This window comes from Muntiacus reevesi, chromosome 3 (genome assembly GCF_963930625.1).
Source record: "Muntiacus reevesi chromosome 3, mMunRee1.1, whole genome shotgun sequence".
NCBI lineage: Eukaryota > Metazoa > Chordata > Mammalia > Artiodactyla > Cervidae > Muntiacus > Muntiacus reevesi.
Window position 1 is genome coordinate 5973730 of NC_089251.1, and position 19273 is coordinate 5993002.

Sequence of the window (19273 nt, forward strand, 5' to 3'; positions counted from 1 at the left end):
CCCCCTCTCCACGCAGAGGGCAGCCCCTAGTGAAGATGGGAAGGGGCCGGGCTCACAGTAGATTCTGAGCTGAAAGTCCTTGGTCTGCTGGCCGGCTGGGCTGAAGGCCACACACTGGTACCAGCCCTCATCTCCGAGGTGACTGCTGGTGATTCTGAGAACCTGGCCATCCTCCTGAAGCTGGACGTGAGGCTCCCCCAGAAAGACAGGTCTGGAAAAAGATGGTTGAGAGTAAGCCCAAGGCGCTGGCAGGGGCGGGCTGCACAGAGGGGGCCTGCTGCTTGGGAAAAGGAAGACTGGAAAACTCAGTCGCTGAGAAGTACCAACAACCCAAGTGCCCATCAATGGATAAATGGATAAACAAAATGTGGTCCTTCCCTACAATGGAATATTATTCAGCGTTAAAAGGAATGAGGTGGCATGGTTGTAGCGTGAAGGAACTTTGAAAGCTCTGTGCTAAGGGCAAGAAGCCAGTCATGAAAAGTCATACTCATACTGTATGACTGCAAGAAATTAATACAAAATAGAGGGAAGTCCGTAGAGACAGAAAGCAGGTTAGTGGTTGCCAGGGGCTAGGGGCGAGGGGGGAACACAGGAGTGACTGCTCATGGGTGTGGGGTCTCTTTCGGGGGTAAGGAAATATTCTGGAACTAGATAGAGCTGACGATTGCAACCCTATGGATGTACTACTCACACCAAATTGTGCACTTCAGAATGGCAAAGAGAAAATAAAGTGAAAGTCACTCAGTCGTATCAGACTCTTTGCGACTCCACGGACTATACAGTCCATGGGATTCTCCAGGCCAGAATACTGGAGTGGGTAGCCTTTCCCTTTTCCAGGGGATCTTCCCAACCCAGGGATTGAACCCAGGTCTCCCGCATTGCAGGCAGATTCTTTACCAGCTGAGCCACTTGGGAAGCAATGGTAAGCTTCCATTTCAGAATGGTAAATGTATCTCCATTTACCTAAATGTATTTAGGTATCATATGAATACCTAAAAACCTTTAAAAATATTTTTGAAAAAGTTTTAAAAATAAAAGGAAGGCTGGCCCAGTACTGAGAAGACTCTGCCCATGGAAAGCGGGGTCTCACCTGGGTGATCTCTGCCTGGGCCCTGGGTAACTCACGCAACACCCGTCAAACCCCATCCCTGCAGAGTTTACCTCCCCGGAGGACCCCCCACACACACTCCACCCGGCCCATGCTACCCGCCAGGGGCCACTCACAGCCCGTCCTTGGTCCATTCCACCTGGGGTGTGGGGACCCCTGAGGTTCGGCACTCCAGTTCCACCCCTGCACCAGCCAGGCCCACCACCTCCTGGGCAGCCTCGGCTCCAAGCACCACAGGTGGGACTAGGAGTGAGAAAGGGTTGGGGGGTGCGGTGAAAAATCCTCAGCTCCTACAATCCCTGCCTGCCCAGGGCCTCTGCCTGCTCACCCTTCCCTTCTCCCACCCGGCCCTCACGGGAAGCTCCCCAAGCCCCTGGCCCAGCAGCTCCGGCTCTGCGCATCCTCTGCACCTGCATTTTGTATCACATGGTCCAACAGCAGTGACACAGCTCCTTGTCCCCTTGTCTAATGTCCGCCCACAGCTCCATGAGGACAGAGACGCGGTCTGCCATGGGCTCCTCTGTGCCCCCAGCTCCCAGCGGGCAGTACCCCCAGCCACACACACACGCCTAAAAGGAGAGGGGGCACAGGGCCAGTACCCCCTGGGAACTGGGGGAGCTCCGCCTCACTCACTGAGCACGAGCAGATCGAAGTCCCTCTGGGCGATCCCGGCCTGGTTCTCGGCCCGGCAGGAATAGAGGCCAGAGTCGCCCTCCTGGATCCTGGGAAAATGGAGGGCCCGGGCTCCATCCAGGAGGCGGTGGCCACCCACGGCGGGGATCTGAGCAGAAGAGGCCCGAGGGAGTTGGTGGGGGGGGGGGTGATCCGGCCACCCCCTAGCTCCCAACAGCAGTGAGGAAACTGAGGCCCAGGGAGCTGGTTGGTGACTGGAACCCAGAATGGTGCTGTGCCCTCTCCACCATGCAGCCCTCCAGGCTTCATCCTGGGACCACAGTGAAGGGACCCCCGTGGCTCTGAGCCCCCAGTGCGTCCCCAAAGACACCTGTCACCTTGCCACATCTCCCAGCCACATCTGGTTACCTGCAGGAACCCGTCCAGGAGGCCCGCACCCTGTCCATATCCCACCCGGAGCCCATCAAGCCCCGGGGGACACCCACCTGCCGCCCATCCTTGAGCCACGTGATCTCGGGGGCCGGGAAGCCGTTGGCATCACACTCCAGTGTCAGGGACTGCCCGGCCATGCCTGACACGTTGGCCCTGCGCCCGTCCTCCCGGAGGCTGGGGGGCACTTGGGAGAAGGAGAAGCAGAGGAGCCGCCCCTCAGCAGGTCAGCCACGGCCAGGGACCTGGCCTGGAGGGCATTTGGGCCATTCTTCCTGGCCTGGAGGGCAGTCCCGACTCCCCCCTCTTCCCCAGCTTCTGAGCTTCCAGGATGTCCTTTCCAGACTCTGGCCGTCAGGAGCCATGTGGACCTGGGAATGGCCACTGCAGCCTCGCCCTGGGATCTCGCCTTGGTCGAGCCCAGGAACTCTACTCGCTCTGACATTCAGCTCTCCAAGATGCAGGAGCCATTGGTTCCATCCGGTTCTCCACCCAAACGGTTGTCATGGTCACCAAGGAGGGTGCCTTGGGGACCACGCCGCCCCCCACCCATGGAGTCAGAGTCTCTCTAGGTGGGGCCTGGGTATGTCTTTGAAACAAACTTCCCAGACAAGTCATTACAGGGCAAGCGGGCATGGCTGGTTACGGGGAGGCAGAAGGTCGTTCCATTAGGAACCCATTATTAAAGCGGCTTCTCTCACCCCCTCTGTGAGCCCAAGTTGAGGGAAGGGCTCCCCTCCCCCTGCACACAGCACCCTGATGAAGGGGCTGGGTACCAGGGAGACATGTGGGCCTTGGGAAGTGGGAATATGAGCCTCAGGTAGCTTCAGCAGCTTTAGTGGGAAGTGGGCTTTGACTACTGGTGAGCATTCTAAAGGAGATTCACTCCTAGCCCGTTTTAAAGTCATTTACGGAATTCCAGGGTCTCCTTACACTGCCTCCATGGGGGGCTCTCTGCATGAAGAAAGCACTCTCCCAACAACACCCTCAAGCCCTCCCTGACAGGCATGAGGGACAGAGGAGCAAGGACCTGTATGCTCCTGGCAGTGAGCTCTCGGGCCAGGGAGCTCACGGTGCCCACCCTGGCACCCCAGGGTACCATCACCCCCAGCTCTGGGGTCCCGACTCACCATGGACCACCAGCTTGGCTCTCCTGGACGCGGAGCCCGCCTCGTTGGTGGCCTGGCACTCGTAGTCGCCGCCGTCGGAGGGAGAGACGGAGGCCAGGAACAGAGAGCCTTCGTCCAGCACCGCCAGGCCGGGCCGGCCACGCAGCGGCTCGGACGACGGGCCCTTCCGCCACGTGACCTGCGGCTTGGGCGTCCCTGGCAGGGCACCAGCTCGTCAGCACCAAGACCCCGTCTCCTTCTCGGTCCACGCCCGCACTGCCACACCCCCAACCCGGTGCAAACATCGCTGACCCTGCAGGAGGGGGTCGCCTCGGGTCCCTCCTGGTCCCCAGGCTGCAAGAGCCGCTCCTAGAGCTGCAGGTGCCCACACACCCGGCCCCTGCCACCCAGGGCTGCGCATCCACACGGCCTCCCAGCGCCCCCAGAAGCCGGTTCCCTCCTCGGAGGACCCACCCCGCCTGGAACTGCACCGTCATGGAACCTCCCACCCCCCACCACCGACCTGCGTCTTCCTTTGCCCTCCGCCTACAACTTCCTAATTCATATAAGATGCACCTTTTTTTACGCTATATATGTATTTTTTGGTTTATTATCTGTCTCCCCCCACAAGCTCCGGGGTCTCTGCTTTGTGCCCCACTGCAACCCCAGCCCTTGCCATCCAGCAGGTGCTACAGGAAAGAAACCAGTCCTCCACGCTCAGCCCTGGTCTCGTCCCATTGGATCATCACATAAATGGTGGAGGCCCCGGCTCGGCCTGGCCTGCTCTGGCCTGGCCACCTCTAGAGGCACGAGGTGGGCATTACTGGCCACACACCCCGCCCCATGAGCGTCGCGATCCCCCAGAACGCCCTTCTCCATTATCCCCCACGTTGCACTGTCCAGAGGCTGGCCCTGCCACCAGACTGTCGGCTCACAAGGCCTGGTACACAGTGGGTGCGGGGCACACAGTAGGTCCTCAGGTCAGTGTTGGAGGCATAACCCAGTCTTTCAAGCAATGCACGTGCCCAGGAGGTGAGGCACCCAGTGGTCACAGTCGGGCTCGGGTCACATGAGCCCCAGCTCTGCAGAGGCGCTGAGCGACCTCAGGACCAAAGGCAGCCCTTACCCACGGCCTTGCCCTCTGGGCCCTCACCTCCCTTCCTGCCTCCACCAGCGCCCAGGAAGAGGGCAGCCTACAGCACCTCCGTCACCCCCATCGGGATCACAGTCATCGCCAAACACCGTCATCATGAACCGCACCCCCACTTCACCTGCCCACTCCCCTGGCAGCTCGGGGCACTCTGTAAACACACTCTGCCTGTCTCACTTGCTCTTTTATCCTTGCTATTGCAAGGAGGGGTGGGCCACCTCACTTGGGGGGAACAGGGGAGGGAATGACATCAAGAGGCAGCATGTCCAGCCTCCCCTGGTGATCCAGTGGTTCCCCTGTGAACCCGAAGGAGACACGGGTTCGATCCCTGCTCTGGGAAGATTGCACATGCCTCAGAGCAACAAAGGCTCATGCTCTGCAACTCCTGAGCCCGCGTGTGAAGAACCCGTGCTCCACAACAAGGGAAGCCGCTGCAGTGAGAAGCCCCCGAGCTGGGACTGGAGGGTAGTCCCTACTTGCTGCAACCTGAGAAAGCCGGCACAGCAACAAAGACACAGTGCAGCCAGAAATGAATAACTAAATAAAAAAGATGCAGCACATTCAAGGCATCCAAGGTGTTCAGGAGGCCCTGCCCGAGCAGCACCGACAAGTGCTGGGGAGTCTGCCCGCTGGCCATCTCGGAAACGGAGGGACCACGGCCACCCACGCTGTGTGATCTTTGAGCTACTTAATCCTCCGTGTCTGTTTTCTCATAGGCTCCTCTGTCGTTTCCTCTGTGCCTGCCTAGGATGCTCATCCAGGCAACCCACTGCCGGGTCCTGCTCCCCAGGGTGGGGACACGTGTGTGAACACACACATACACCCCCACAAACACACACAAGCCCCTCCCAGCGCCTCATCCTCTCCAGAAGACCCCAGCCCATCCTCCTCCTCCTACCCAGAGACCAGGACTTCGGAGCTGCTGGCCTGGAGGGGCATTGCATTTTGAACCCTGGAACTTTTCCTTTTAAATACAAATGCCTAACCCCTAAACAAGCTTTAACCACAGAACTCCACCACTACTCTGAATGAAGACTCCAGGGGCTCGGGGCTGTTGTTGAAAATCACTCTTCACTCCACTCCCATTTTAAGGGGGTTGAGAGAGGAGTGGTGATTGTCCCAAATCACCAGCAGGTTGGTGACCAGGCTCCTGGCCTCTGCCAAACCCCGCAAGGAGGAGGCCAATGGTGCCACCCACTGCAGGGGACCAGGGCTCCCAGGGGACACACCCGGGTGCTCAGGGCTTTCTCCTTTCGCCCTCAGAGCCCAAGGTCGCATGGTTGAAATGAATGCCAGTCCCTCAACAGACAGTCACCTGCTTGAAAGGGAGAAGGCCAAGGGCAGCTGGGGAGTCGGGGAGGGGTAGCAGGAAGTTTTAATGAAGGAGACTTGGGTAATGCCGACCTGGCTGAAGTTAGGCTCAGAGGACGCCCTGGCTGACCAGAGATGATGCTGGGGTCGTGGCTGGCTGTGAGGCATCAGGGCAGGAGGCGGTGGTTGGTGGTCCCGCCTCCCACAGCCCACTGGTGCTGTTTAGTTGCTAAGTCATATTTGACCCTGCAACCCCAAGGGCTGTAGCCCGCCAGACGCCTCTGTCTATGGGATTTTTCCAGGTAATAATATAGAAGTGGGTTACCATTTCCTTCTCCAGGGGATCTTCCCCACCTGGGGATTGAACCTGTATTTCCTGCATGCGTCTATATCGGGACTCCCTGTGAGAGAGCGACCGAAAATTTTTTTATTAATTTTTTTGGGCTCCAAAATCACTGCAGATGGTGACTGCAACCATGAAATTAAAAGACGCTTGCTCCTTGGAAGAAACGCTATGATAAACCTAGACAACATATTAAAAAGCAGAGACATTACTTTGCAAACAATGGTCCATCTGGTCAAAGCTGTGGTTTTTCCAGTAGTCATGTATGGATGTGAGAGTTGGACTATAAAGAAACCTGAGTGCTGAAGAACTGAAGCTTTTGAACTGTGGTGTTGGAGAAGACTCTTCAGAGTCCCTTGGACTGCAAAGACATCCAACCAGTCCATCCTAAAGGAGATCAGTCCTGGGTGTTCATTGGAAGGACTGATGCTGAAGCTGAAACTCCAGTACTTTGGCCACCTGATGCGAAGTACTGACTCATTTGAAAAGACCCTGATGCTGGGAAAGATTGAGGGCAGGAGGAGAAGGGCACAACAGAGGATGAGATGGTTGGATGGCATCACTGACTGAATGGACATGAGTTTGGGTAAACTCCAGGAGTTGGTGATGGACAGGGAGGTCTGGCATGCTGCAGTCCATGGGGTCGCAGAGAGCAGGACCCGACTGAACTGAACTGTGTGAACGTGCCCTAAACATTCCTTGCTGTTACCAGATACTAACACAAGGTGGCGGCCTGGTCAAGAGCGAGACGAGAGTCGGTTCAGGTGGTCGGCGCCCAGGGCTCCAGTGATTAGGCGCTCAGGGGCGAATGCCTCTTTGCCACCCCATGAACTGTAGCCCGCCAGGCTCCCCTGTCCATGGGATTCTCCCGGCAAGAATATTGGAATGGGTTGCCTTGCCCTCCTCCAGGGGATCTTCCTGACCCAGGGATCGAACCCCTGTCTCCTGCCCTCCAGCATGGCAGGCGGATTCTTTACCAGCTGAGCCACCATGGAAGGAAGCCCATGGCTCCCACCTGCCTCCTACCTGCCCCTCCCCCCGTCCCTTTCCGAGGACTTCCCCCGGCCCCGAGCAACGAGGAAGTGCAGTGCCAACCGGAATTCACTTTCCTAGCTCCTGCCAGTCTTCCTGTAAGCTGCCACTTGCTCCCCGAACACCCGGACGCCTGCTCTCCAAGAGAACACTGTCCATGTACAGAGGAGACATTTAGGCCATCTTGGTCCAAAGCCAGAAGAAGCAACCTGGGCTGGCACCCACTGGGTGCCACTGGGAGGCTTCACGGATGGTAGAATCACTCCACGCATTCAACACATTTCCCCAAGTCCCTACTGTGTGCCAGGCACGGTGCTGGGACCTAGTACTCCCGCAGTCCACGGCAGCCCTCTGGGGAAGAATGGGTGTGACCCCACTGGACGGCTGAGAAAACTGAGGCTCGGAAGCGACATGTGACCCGCCCAGCACTGGGCAGTTGACCAGGGGTGGCGATCTTGACCCCGCCCTGTGCTGTCGCCCCAGGAGGGCCCCCAAGGGACAGTTTGCCCACAACCCTGTGGATCCATCCTCTGTGAGAGAGTCTGGGGCTGGGGGAGAGGCCGGAGCCACAAGCCCTGATCCCAGGACCCCGGGGCCTTCCTCAGCCCCAGGTGTTACGCTCCCTGGGCACAGAGGGACTCGGGGCTTAACAGGTACTCAGAGCTAGGGGTTAAAGCATATTATACTCTGTGAGTCATCTTCCAGGTGTGTGACCTTAGGCAAGCTGCTTAACCTCTCTGAGCCTAAATTGCCCCTAGTGAAAAAGAGCTAATGCTAACACCCATCGTATAGGGTTGTGGATGGGATGAAGTGCTTGGCATGGCAGGCGGATGTGGGGACCCCATAACCCTCCATACCCATGGGCACTGCCCACAGTGAGTGACCCAGGGCACTGGAACATGGGTGGATTTTCTCCCCCGCCTGGCCCACCCAGGGCCCAACCTCACCTCTGGCAGGGCACGGCAGGCTGGCGTTCTCTCCGGCTACCCTCTCCAGCAGGCCGCTGGTCTCATCGGTCCCCCAGTGCGGTGGCTCTGGTGGGAGGTGATGTGGCCACACTCATACCCCCAAACCCAAATCCTGGCACTCCCCCCAGGAGCCCAGGGCCTTGCGGGGAGGGAGCGTTCCCTTCAGAGCCTCAGCTGGAATAAGGGGGGCAAGCCCTGCACCCCAGCCCTCAGCCTCGGGGCCAGAGGCGTCAGCTCACCACCCGCCCCCCCCAGTGTGGTCCATGGAACAGCCTCTAGGGCCACGCGCAAACCCCCCAGGCTCGGGGGCTAAGCTCGGGCATCCGGCCCCTCCGGCAGCAGCTTTCTGCGTGCATGTGTTTCAGATTCATCAGAGCCAACAGGCTAACACAAGGGATCCAGAACTTTCTATGCACCAGACACTTCACACGCATTCTCGCACTGACCCCTCACATATTATTGGACACATTTTATGGGGTCAGAGAATGTAAATGACTGGCTGATGGTCGTCCAGCTGGAAAGTGGGAGAAGCTGGCCCCAGGCCCAGGCGTCTGCTCTTCAATCAGCAACCCCAGGGTGCCTGCAGCCCACCCCGGGGAAGGAACCCCGCCCCTGCAACCTGGGGCGGGCGAGAGCTGCCTGATGCGGCCTCAGGTCTGGGGGGAAGAAGGAGTCCAGCAGCTCAGAAGCCCAGGCAGCTGCAGGGGGCTGCAGAAGATGGGGGGGGGGGTGGGGAGCTCTGGGGGTCAGGGGCCACTCACCCAGCACCCTGAGATCCAGCTCCCAGGCGTCCACCCCGGCACTGCTGGACGCCTCGCAGCGGTATGTCCCGGCGTGGGAGGTTTGGATGGCCGTGAAGTGGACGGAGCCCTCGGGCCCCTCGCCCCGCAGGGTCACCCCGTCCTTGGACCAGGTCACCCGGGGCTCCGGGTTGCCCTCGGCCACGCAGTTCAGGTCCACGGCTTCTCCCACCAGCACCTTCAGGACCCGCGGCCCTGGCTGCACCTGCGGGGGCACTGACAGGGCCACGGGGCGGGGGGTCAGGGCAGGGGCGCGGGCTGCGGGGAAGGGCCGCAGAGCCCAGACCCATAGGGCAGGCCCGGCCTGCTCAGGGCTCCCCGCATCCTGGACGTCACCAATCTGCAAAGGCGCAGGGGTGATCTGAGGCCGACCGCTCCTGGTTTTTTGGAAAATGACATCAGGACACCTTGTGTGGACCACCCCCCCAAGCGTGAGTGCCATCACCCTTTCCCCTGAACAACTGTGCTCTCACCAAAGCATCACTCCTCCACGCTGGGCTTACTTCCCCACCCTGCCCCAGCACTCCCCCCACCCACCCCCGGACTTGCCCCCAGCACCATGTGAGAATCACCAGTTCAGTGTGGGCTGTGGACACCGAGGCCCAGGGGGCAGCAAGCATGAGCGGGGGGCTTCAAATCCTAGCCATGCCCCTCGAGGTCACAGGACCCTGCATTGGCCGGGGCCTCAGTTTCTCCTCCTCACAAAGTTGCCCCGGGTGCAACAGGATATGGCATCAGAGTGGCCAGCAAGTAGCCTGGTTCACAGTGGTGCCTAAAACATAGCGGCTTAGACCCACTCTCAGGGTTCCCAGCTCGCTCTTTTCCTTTCCCTGGGGTGGAGTGGGGTGGGGATGAGGGAGATGATGGGTTTCATTTCCTCCACATTTTCTGTTTTCAAGTCACTTCCCCATCCTCCATCCCAGTTGGCCCCTCCCACGGGTGGGTGATGCCATGCCCATTTTGCAGATGAGGAAACTGAGGCTCAGAAAGGTTATGTGACTTGACCAGAGTCTTCCACTCCATATCTGCTAATAGGAGCTGGATCAGCCCCAAGCCTGGGTCTGGATGAGCAGGAATACAAGAGGTTTCCATGCAGCCAGACTGGGTGAGCCTGGGGGAATTCTCAGAGACTTGGAAAAGTGTCCTGGGCCCTCAGGGGAAGTTGAGGACACCCACTCCCTTCCCAGCTTCAGAGGAGGAGCCTGAAGATAAGACCATCCATGGGAGCTGGCCCCTGGGCAGAGATTGGCTCCCCCAAACCCAGCCCAGAGCCTCGCTGTCCAGAAGCACAAGGGTGGACAGGGTGCCCACCACCCCCCTGAAAACACTATCAGTTTCCACTGTGCTGAGTACCTGAAGTCATCAGTACCCTTACTGTGGGATAGGCGTTATTGCCTCTACTTTGTAGACGAGGAATCCAAGACTCAGAGAGGCCAAGCAGCTGGCCTAAGGTCACACAGCCAGTCGGCAGCAGAGTCAGCACTCAAGCCCAGCTCTGTTCACCCTCCCGCCCCCCCCCCCCCCCCCCCCCGCTTCCCTGCTTCTCTCCTGAGCTGTGCTATGTTTAGTCGCCCAGTCGTGTCTGACTCTGTGCGACCCCACGGACTGCAGCCCGCCAGGCTCCTCTGTCCATGGGATTTCTCCAGGCAAGAATACTGGAATGGGTTGCCACGCCCTCCTCCAGGGGATCTTCCCAAACCAGGGATTGAACCCAGGTCTCCCGCACTGCAGGTGGGTTCTTTAACATCTGAATCACCTTCTCTCAAACGCTCATGTGAACACACAGTGAAGCTTTGAGCCCCTCCCTCTCTGAACCTCAGTCTGTCCACCTGTAAAATGGGGAGTTAAGCCTAGAGCAGGGACTGGCTCTTTCTGGAAAGGGCCAGAGAGTAAATATCTTGGGCTCTGCAGGCCAGATGGTCTCTGTCTCAGCTACTAACTTTGCCATTTCAGCATGAAGGCAGCCACAGACGCTATGTAACCGAACGTGTGTGGAGGCGCGCCAGTGAAGCTTGTATTAATGGACACTGAAGAACTGAGCTTCATATAATTTTCATATGTCACGTTATTTGTCTTTTCTCCCCCAATCATTAGAAAACGCAGACATCATTCTTCACTTGTGGGCCAAATGAGAACGGCGTGTAGGCGAGAAGTGGCTAAGGGCTGTGGTTGGTGGACCCGGGTCTCAGATGATTCACTGGGGCTCTTGGAGGTGACAGGCTCCCCGCCTCACTGGTAGAGTGACTCCACTGCGTGGCTTCTGTGAATGGGACCTGGACCACCCAGGTGAATGCCCACTCCTGGGCCCCCACCTGGGCTGGGACCCAGAATCCCCTCCGTGGGTCGCCCTCCCAACCCCTAAGGCCCTGCCGCCTTGGAGTCCCACCCTCGGTTCTCGGGGGGGGGAGCTCTGAGCAGCCTGTCTGAGCTCAACCAAGGGGTACAGGAGAGGGGAGGAAAAGGGGTGGGGAGAAGGACAGACAAGACTCGAGGAAGGAAATAGGGTAGATGGAGCACACGCTGGAAGGCCATGAAAAGGTGACAGAGCCTGGCATGGGGGTGGGGAGGAACTCCAAAAGGCCCGAGAGAGGTGGGGGCAGGGGCCACGTGGGGAGACGGAGGCTGCCAGCCAGGGCCCTACCTTGCACCCTGAGGATGTAATATTGAGTAGCGGACCCGGCAGGGTTACTGGCTGTGCATTCATAGAGGCCGCTGTCACTGACCTGGGCCTGGGCCAGATGCAGGGAGCCCGGCAGGAGGAGGTGATGCCTGAGGAAATGAGGGACACTGGTGAGGCCCCAACCAACCCCACATCTGCTGGCAAGGTCTCAGGACCCAACTTGAACCAGCTGCCTCCTCCAGGAAGCCTGCCAGGACTGAGGCAGTATCCACTACCCACTGTTCACTGCCCCCCGTGCCCTGCTTCCAGTTCCCCAAACCACCAGGCCAAGGCCAGGTCCACTCCAACTGGTGTAAGAGACAAAGAACATTAGGCTACGAGTCCGCTGGCTGGGTTTGACTTTGAACTCCCAATTTTGAGCTGGATAAAGCAAGTCTCTTCATCTCTTGGAACCTCTGTTTCCTCATCTGTAAAATGGGTACATTAAGGAGTGCTGTGACTGGGGCTGGGGAACAGATTCCGCGTGGGCTCAGTCCACGGCCAAGCACCTGGCCTCCAGCAACTCCTCATCTTCTAATGCACACACCTACCATCCCTCAACCCTGTCCTGAGAGGTGGTGGTGAGGCCTCACCTAGAGGACCCCTGGCTTCCAGGAAGAAGCTGCAGGCAAGAGGCCCTCTGCGTCTTGGGGTCAGATTCACCCAGACTACGAACACAGTGCTTTTCGGTGTCCAGCTGTCTGGCGCTGCGCTGGGCTCTCGGGAGGAAGCTGTGAGGTTCCCCCATTACTGCCCTCCCCACTCCAGCCCACCTGCTGAAGTCACCTGGCCCCCAGCCCACAGAGATCCGGGACCCTCAGCCAGGCTCCCGCAGCTGGACTGGACCCCAGGGGATCCCCGCAGACATGATATCACTGGCCCATATGTGCTGGCTCCGTGTAGCCCCTGCCCCCATAGAACTGGGAGGGCAGCTGCAGCCCCTGGCCCCAGCCGGCCCCGAGCACAAGCAGCCAGCATAGCGGTGGGGGACCCCCGAGGGCCAGGCCCTCCCCCGCCTGTGCTCATCAGGGTCCAGCTGAGCACCAATCCCCGTCCCCACTCCCCTCTCACTGAGTCTCAGATTCTCCCTGTGCAAAACAGGGATGACCGTAGTCCCCCATTTACCAAGCAGCTTCAAGCAAAGTACTGGGCATCACTTATCCACCAGGCCGATATTGTTGGCGGTTCACTTTCTGTGCAATCTCGGGCCACTAGCTTTGCCTGGTGGGTCCTCTGTCTCCCCATCTGTAAAGTGGGGTTGTAATCCCCTCCTCTAGTTTGCCCTGAACGTCCAGCGGGCACCTGGGCCAAGTCCTCTGAGGACAGCTGGGGGTGATACACCAGCTGGCGGTCTCTAGAGCCCAGGCACCGGGCTGGGGCCAGCTGGCTCCGACCCTGTTCTGCCCCGTGCCTGCTGTGTGACGTTGGTTAAGTCACTCAGCCTTTCTGTGCGTTGGTTGGCTCCTTGCAGGGCAGGGGGAAATATGACAGAAGTGGCGCTTTTTCCTCATGGGGCTGTCCAGAGAACTGAAACGCCTAATTCACAACACGGTGCCTAGAGCGGTGTGGATGTGTGCTAGGTCGCTCAGTCCTGTCCCACTCTTGGCGACCCCATGGACGGCAGCCTGCCAGGTTCCTTTGTTCTTGGAATTTCCCAGCAAGAATACTGGAGTGGGTAGTCATTCCCTTCTCCAGGGGATCTTCCAGACCCAAGAACAGAGACACTCAGTCAAGGTCAGCTGTTACCATGGTGACGACAGTGCATCCATTACAATATGCAACATAATTTTGCATTGTTTAAAACTCACATAAATGGCAAAGTGTATATGTATGTGGGTCCAATTCACTCATTTTTCACTGTTGCATGGTAGTCCTCTGTGTGAATTTACCACACTTGATTAATTAGTTCTCCTTTTGGTGTACATTTAAACATCTAGATTGTTTCCCTTTCCTCCAGCCCTTTTTTCCTTCCTTGGTTCTTTCTTTCACCACCAGAGTTCTCTGCACACTGACATATGTGTCCCCCACGCACAGGGGCTGGCCTCCTGGGCCACACACGGGCTCGCACACCATCAGCTCTCACAGAGGCCATCACTCCCTGCTGCAGGGCAGGGCTTCTTATCAGAATTTTCCAGCCACGTGTGAAACATACACATTCTCAGGCCCCAGCCAGATTCGGGGGGTGGAGGCTGGAATCAGGGTTGTACCAAGACCCTCTGAGGTCCACCTCTTGGGAGCATTGCCCCGGGACACAGGGAAGCGCCCCTGCACCCCAAAAGTGACCCAGAGGAGCGGACGGGAGCCGGGCTTTGACGGCAAGTGCCATCACCCCCACCCATGACCTTTGGGCCGAGGACTCCCTCTCTCCGAGTCTCAGTGTCCTCGCCTGGGGTCACAGGACACGACACATATGAAGTGACATGACGCACACAAAGTCCATGGTCCCTGGGACATAGGAAGTGCTCCATACACGATCCCACTGTTAGTAAAAACCCGCCCCCAGTGTGTCCATGTGCTCGCTCCCAGCCCCCAGTCAGTAGGTCCCTTAGTCTTCCAAAGTGGAAAGAAAAGGAGCAAAAACACCACACAGATGTCTGATTGTCCCAGTGACAAGTAAACACTTCCCCTGTGTGGCTCCACTCCCCTGGCTTGGCTTTTCTCATCCACCGTGGTCGTGTTTTATTATTTTTTTAAATTAGGTTAAATAATGTCAACATCCAACAGCATGAGCCAAATCAGTGTGAGGCTGAAACATACACACTTAATCACACTTGGGGCAGTGACAAGGCTCCCTCGGGGACTTTGCTGCGAACCTCGACTAGCCAAGCAGGAGCCCCTGGGCCAGTGGAAAGATGTCTAGGCTGAGCACCAGAGTTCTGGATCCAAGGTCCCATTCTGCTCTAGACATGCTGTGCAACCTCAGACAGGGCAAACAACGTCTCTGAGCCCCAACTTCTCCATATTTGAAAAGGCAGCTCTGGACTCCTTTTATCTTAGAAGTTGCCTTCTAGTTCTTCTAAGAACTTTAGAGACTAAAGGACCTCTTGCTCCCTCCCTCACCAAGCCCTTAAAAGGATAGGAAGTCGGAGCTTCTGGGAGAAAAAAAAACAATAATGAAAGAAATTTCCAAAAGTGGAAACAATTCTCAACAATAAAAGAGGCCTCTTGTCTTTCTCATGATGAGCCCCAGGTCATTTCCTAGAAAGGGAAGGCTGCTCGCTATGTCACAGAGGAGGAGATGGAGAGAAGGCAGACTCCATCTTATAGATAGTCAAGCTGAGACCTCTAGAGACCCCTCCATCGCAGCCTTCACCACACTGGCTTGTGACCACCTGTCACCTGCGGGCCCTAAGAGGACACATTTCCATCCGCCTTATTTGCCTTTGTATCCCCAGAACCTAGCCCAGACCTGGCACAGAGCAGACCCCACTCAGACCAGACTTAGGACAAAGGTGTGGGGCCTGGGATGGATCAGAGAGGACCTGGAGGTCTGGGGGTTCCAGGGCAGCCTTTCTGAACCACCCAAACTCCATGCCCCTTGCACATTCTCTCTCTTTCTCCATGTTCCCAAGGATCCTTGAGGTTTGGGGGCTACAACCTCCAGGCATGGGGGTGGGCATGGGCAGGGGCGAGGTGGGAGGAATTGGGGAGAGGGCTGCCGTGTGCCGGGTGCATGTGGTGTAATTAGCAGCAGACTCCCATCGTGGTGAGAGCAGCCAGATGGCTCCAAGTGGCGCCCAGATGAAAACGCAGAGAGGTTCGAGGGGAATTTCCTGTTTATGACATGCACTGGACTTCAGCCTTGGCTGCTGGCTGTGAGGTTCACACAGCCACTCAAATGGTGGGGGACGGTGTGGGGGGAGATCCACCTATCCTGCTGGATCTCTCTGGCCCTGAGAGCTCCAAGGAGGACGTACCTGCCCGGAGAGACCAGAGGGCATTGGGTAGAAAGTGCAAATCCCAGGCCACACCTTTGCTGCAACCCAGCTAGGGGTCTCCTCTCCAGGCAGCTGCCTCTGCTGTCCCAGGTGGACCCCTGCTCTCACACAAAGGCTCCTGGAACCATGATGGCATTTATCACCCCTACAGCTGCCTGTCGCTCTCTGATGGCTCTGTGCGGGCAGGGGCCAGGTGTGCCCAGGTTCCTGCCATGTCCCCGGCCCTTGGCACAGGTGCTGGCCCATAACAGGTGCTCGATAAATATTTGATGGCAAATCCCAACTGTCCCTGTCCACACACACACACACACACACACCCCTTCCCACCTTTGCTCACAGTGTTTCCCACACCCCATCCTGTCTCAGCACTGCTCTCCTGCCCCCCAGATCCCCTTCAAGGCAGCATAGCCTCCAGCTCTTCCGGGAAGCCTTCCCTGATGAGACCAAGCAGGTGAGTTACACCTCCCCTGCTCTGAATTCTCTGGAGCCAAGTTCTGCCGATTGCTCGCTTATTCATTGATTCATTCATCTGCCAAAGAGCCACTGGGTTCAGGGTGGTTCAGCCGCTGCTGTGGCAGATTGGATGTCGCCTGTCCTCTGGTTGCTGGGAGTCTGGGTGGTTGGTTTCCACCCAGTCCCTCTTGCTGGATCCCATGCTCATTCTGCTGCCCTCGTTTCTAAGCAGTCCATCCAGCCTCCTCTGCGATCAGAGCCTTCCGGGAGGAGGTTGTCAAATGAATGAACAGCACCCACTGCAGAACCGAGCCGGCCAGAGGCTGATCCTCACCCACAGCGCACAGCAGAGCTGGGCAGCGCCCAACAGATGCCCACCGCATGTCACTAACATGCTGGCCACGTGTCTGCTGAGTCAGGGCGTGGTCTGAGCCCGGGGGCAAGGACTGCCCCCCTCCCCCACCCAGCACCACTCAGCCTGCAGAGCGCCTTCACCCATCCACACTTCAGGCATATCGTAGACCTTTGTAAGGAAGCTCCAAACGGAAACCCCAAGTGGAACAATTCAGCAAGAGGGGCCTGACACCAACCAAAGGGCCAAGCAAAATATGTGAGCGCAGGGGTGAATGCACAGCCCCTGAGCCCAGGAACATAAACCCTGAGACGGCTAACAGGTGAGGCTGTCAACACTCAGATGTTTCCTATGCGCCACCGTGGAGCTCAGCACTTCCACGTACACTTGAAACTCCCCAAATCCAAACCTGCAAGGCAGGCAGATCACCCCAAGGCAGGGGTGACCCGGTCATCTCCCCTTTCACAGAGGAGAAAACTGAGACCCAGAGGGATGAAGTCATGCTGTGTGTGGGCCACCCAGACACCAGGCTAGGAATCGGCATGAGTTATGAAGATCCAGCCAGGTAAAGACCCCCATGGGGAGCCCCTGGGCAGTCCCTGCCATGCCACTGGCTTGCAATGGGGAGCAGCTTTTCTCTTGGACCATCAGAACCCAGGTGCAGCCCCCTCCCCTCCTCTGAGCCAGGAGGGGGAGTGAGTGTCCCACTGCCCTGCAGCATCCCTGGACGCTCCATTCTCTCACTGTTCCCTCCCTTCCCCCCGACGCGGTTGGCTTGGCCCTGTGTGGATCCTGGCCGGCTGCCCCCGGGAGCCAGAGCCGGAGCCAGGAGCACTTGCAGCTGTCCCAGCTACGCATCAGAACCACAAACAAACATTGTTGCCTAGCAACACCGCCTCGCCGCAGCATCCCCAGGCTGAGTCAAGGGGCCAGGGCTACTAGGCGCTCTCCCGCCACCATCGCCTGTTCAACTCTTTCATTTCTCAGAAGGGAAGACTGAGGCCCAGAGAGGGGGAAGGGTCTTGTTCAAGTTCACTCAGGGAGCTGGGGGCACGGCTGGGAGGGTACTCAAGGTCTTTTGCCACCTGACGTCACACACAGTCCGGACCCAGGTCTTCTCTGTCCTATACAATCCTGGGCACAAAGGTGCTCAATAAACTCTGTAGACTTCAATTTTGAATTCACAACTACAATGTTTTTTTTTTTTTTTTCTCAAACAGCAGTCCCACAGGGTAAGAGGCACCCGGTGGCCATTCCCAGCCTTGGACTCAGTCCTCGGTTTTTGGGGCTCTACCCCAAGGAAACGATCCAGGAGATAAAGAGAAGCATTTGTGCAAAGACGTTCCAACAGCCCCATTTATTATCACCAAAAACTGGCAACAGTGCATCTGCCTCAAACAGAGGAAGAGCTTAGCAACCGTGAGAGCTGAATGCCCGGAATGTTATTTTGCCCTTTAAATGAAAAGCAATGACACGGGTCAGGATGAATCTAGGAAATGGGTAAATGTGGGAAAATGTGGAAAAACCAATGATGAAGGCAGGATACAAGATGCACTCAGCTGAATTCTCTAAAAGCATCTGTAAGAATACGTTAGAAGGGGTCGTGGACGCAGGTGGGTGCTTTAGAGTTTCAGGGGTATTCAGGTTCCTACTATGTTTTCTTTCCATCAGGACTTTCTGACTCAGGAGGTCAAGTCCCCTGAGTTCAGAATATTCTCTAGAATCTCCAGAGAAAGCAGTGGACTGCCTGACCTTGGCCCGGAAGCCTGATATGTGTGTGTCCACGTGCTCTCATGCTTGCCTCCCTGGTCTGTCTGTGTGCCTGTCCATAAATGTGTCTGTGTCTATGTCACAGCTGGAGTCAAGATTGCTGGGAGAAATATCAATAACCTCAGATATGCAGACATGCAGATGACACCACCCTTGCAGCAGAAAGCGAAGAGGAACTAAAGAGCCTCTTGATGAAAGTGAAAGAAGAGAGTGAAAAAGCTGGCTTAAAACTCAACATTCAAAAAACGAAGATCATGGCATCTGGTCCCATCACTTCATGGCAAATAGATGGGGAAACAATGGAAACAGTGACAGACTTTATTTTCTTGGGCTCCAAAATCATTGCAGATGGTGACTGCAGCCATGAAATTAAAAGACATTTGCTCCTTGGAAGAAAAGCTATGACAAACCTAGACAGCATATTAAAAAGCAGAGACATTACTTTGCCGCAAAGGTCTGTATAGTCAAAGCTGTGGTTTTTCCAGTAGTCACGTATGGATGTGAGAGTTGGACTATAAAGAAAGCTGAGCGCTGAAGAATTGATGCTTTTGAACTGTGGTGTTGGAGAAGACTCTTCAGAGTCCCTTGGACAGCAAGATTCAACCAATCCAACCTAAAGGAAATCAGTACTGAATATTCATTGGAAGGACTGATGCTGAAGCTGAAACTCCAATACTTTGGCCACCTGATGTGAAGAACTGACTCATTTGAAAAGACCCTGATGCTGGGAAAGATTGAAGGCGGGAGGAGAAGGGGACAACAGAGGATGAGATGGTTGGATGGCATCACCGACTCAATGGACATGAGTTTGAGTAGGCTCTGGGAGTTGGTGATGGACAGGAAGGCCTGGCGTGCTGCAGTCCATGGGGTTGCATAGAGTCAGACACGACTGAGCGACTGAACTGAACTGTGTCTCTGCAGTGTGCATGGCCATGTGTCTGTGTCTCTGTGCCTGTCCTCGTGTATTCATGTCTGTAGGTATCTGTGCATGTCTATGTGTGTCCACACACATGCACATGTGTGTGTGCTGTGTGTGTGTGTTAGGGCCCTGCCAGGAGAAGGAAAGTCAGGATTCTGGTTCCCCACCCCCCATGGCTTCTGTCTCCTCCCTCAGTGCACTGTGCATGACCCTGCCCACCCCACCCACCTCCAGGATGGCCAGCAGAAGAGGGCAACCGCTCACCCAAGATGAAGAGGCCTCAGAGACTCAGCCAC

At 57.0% G+C, this 19273-nt stretch overlaps 1 protein-coding gene across 1 annotated transcript in view; it reads right to left on the bottom strand.

The window, feature by feature from the left end:
• HMCN2 (hemicentin 2) overlaps window positions 1-19273 on the bottom strand; it is a 172727-nt gene that overhangs the window by 81314 nt on the left and 72140 nt on the right. Inside the window, exons 23-30 of the mRNA XM_065928266.1 lie at window positions 11528-11655; window positions 8848-9102; window positions 8066-8152; window positions 3304-3498; window positions 2230-2360; window positions 1745-1892; window positions 1228-1354; window positions 57-211 (exon numbers count right to left, since the gene is read on the bottom strand). Of these exons, the coding sequence (XP_065784338.1) occupies window positions 57-211; window positions 1228-1354; window positions 1745-1892; window positions 2230-2360; window positions 3304-3498; window positions 8066-8152; window positions 8848-9102; window positions 11528-11655 (1226 nt within the window). The remainder of the gene's footprint in view (window positions 1-56; window positions 212-1227; window positions 1355-1744; window positions 1893-2229; window positions 2361-3303; window positions 3499-8065; window positions 8153-8847; window positions 9103-11527; window positions 11656-19273) is intronic.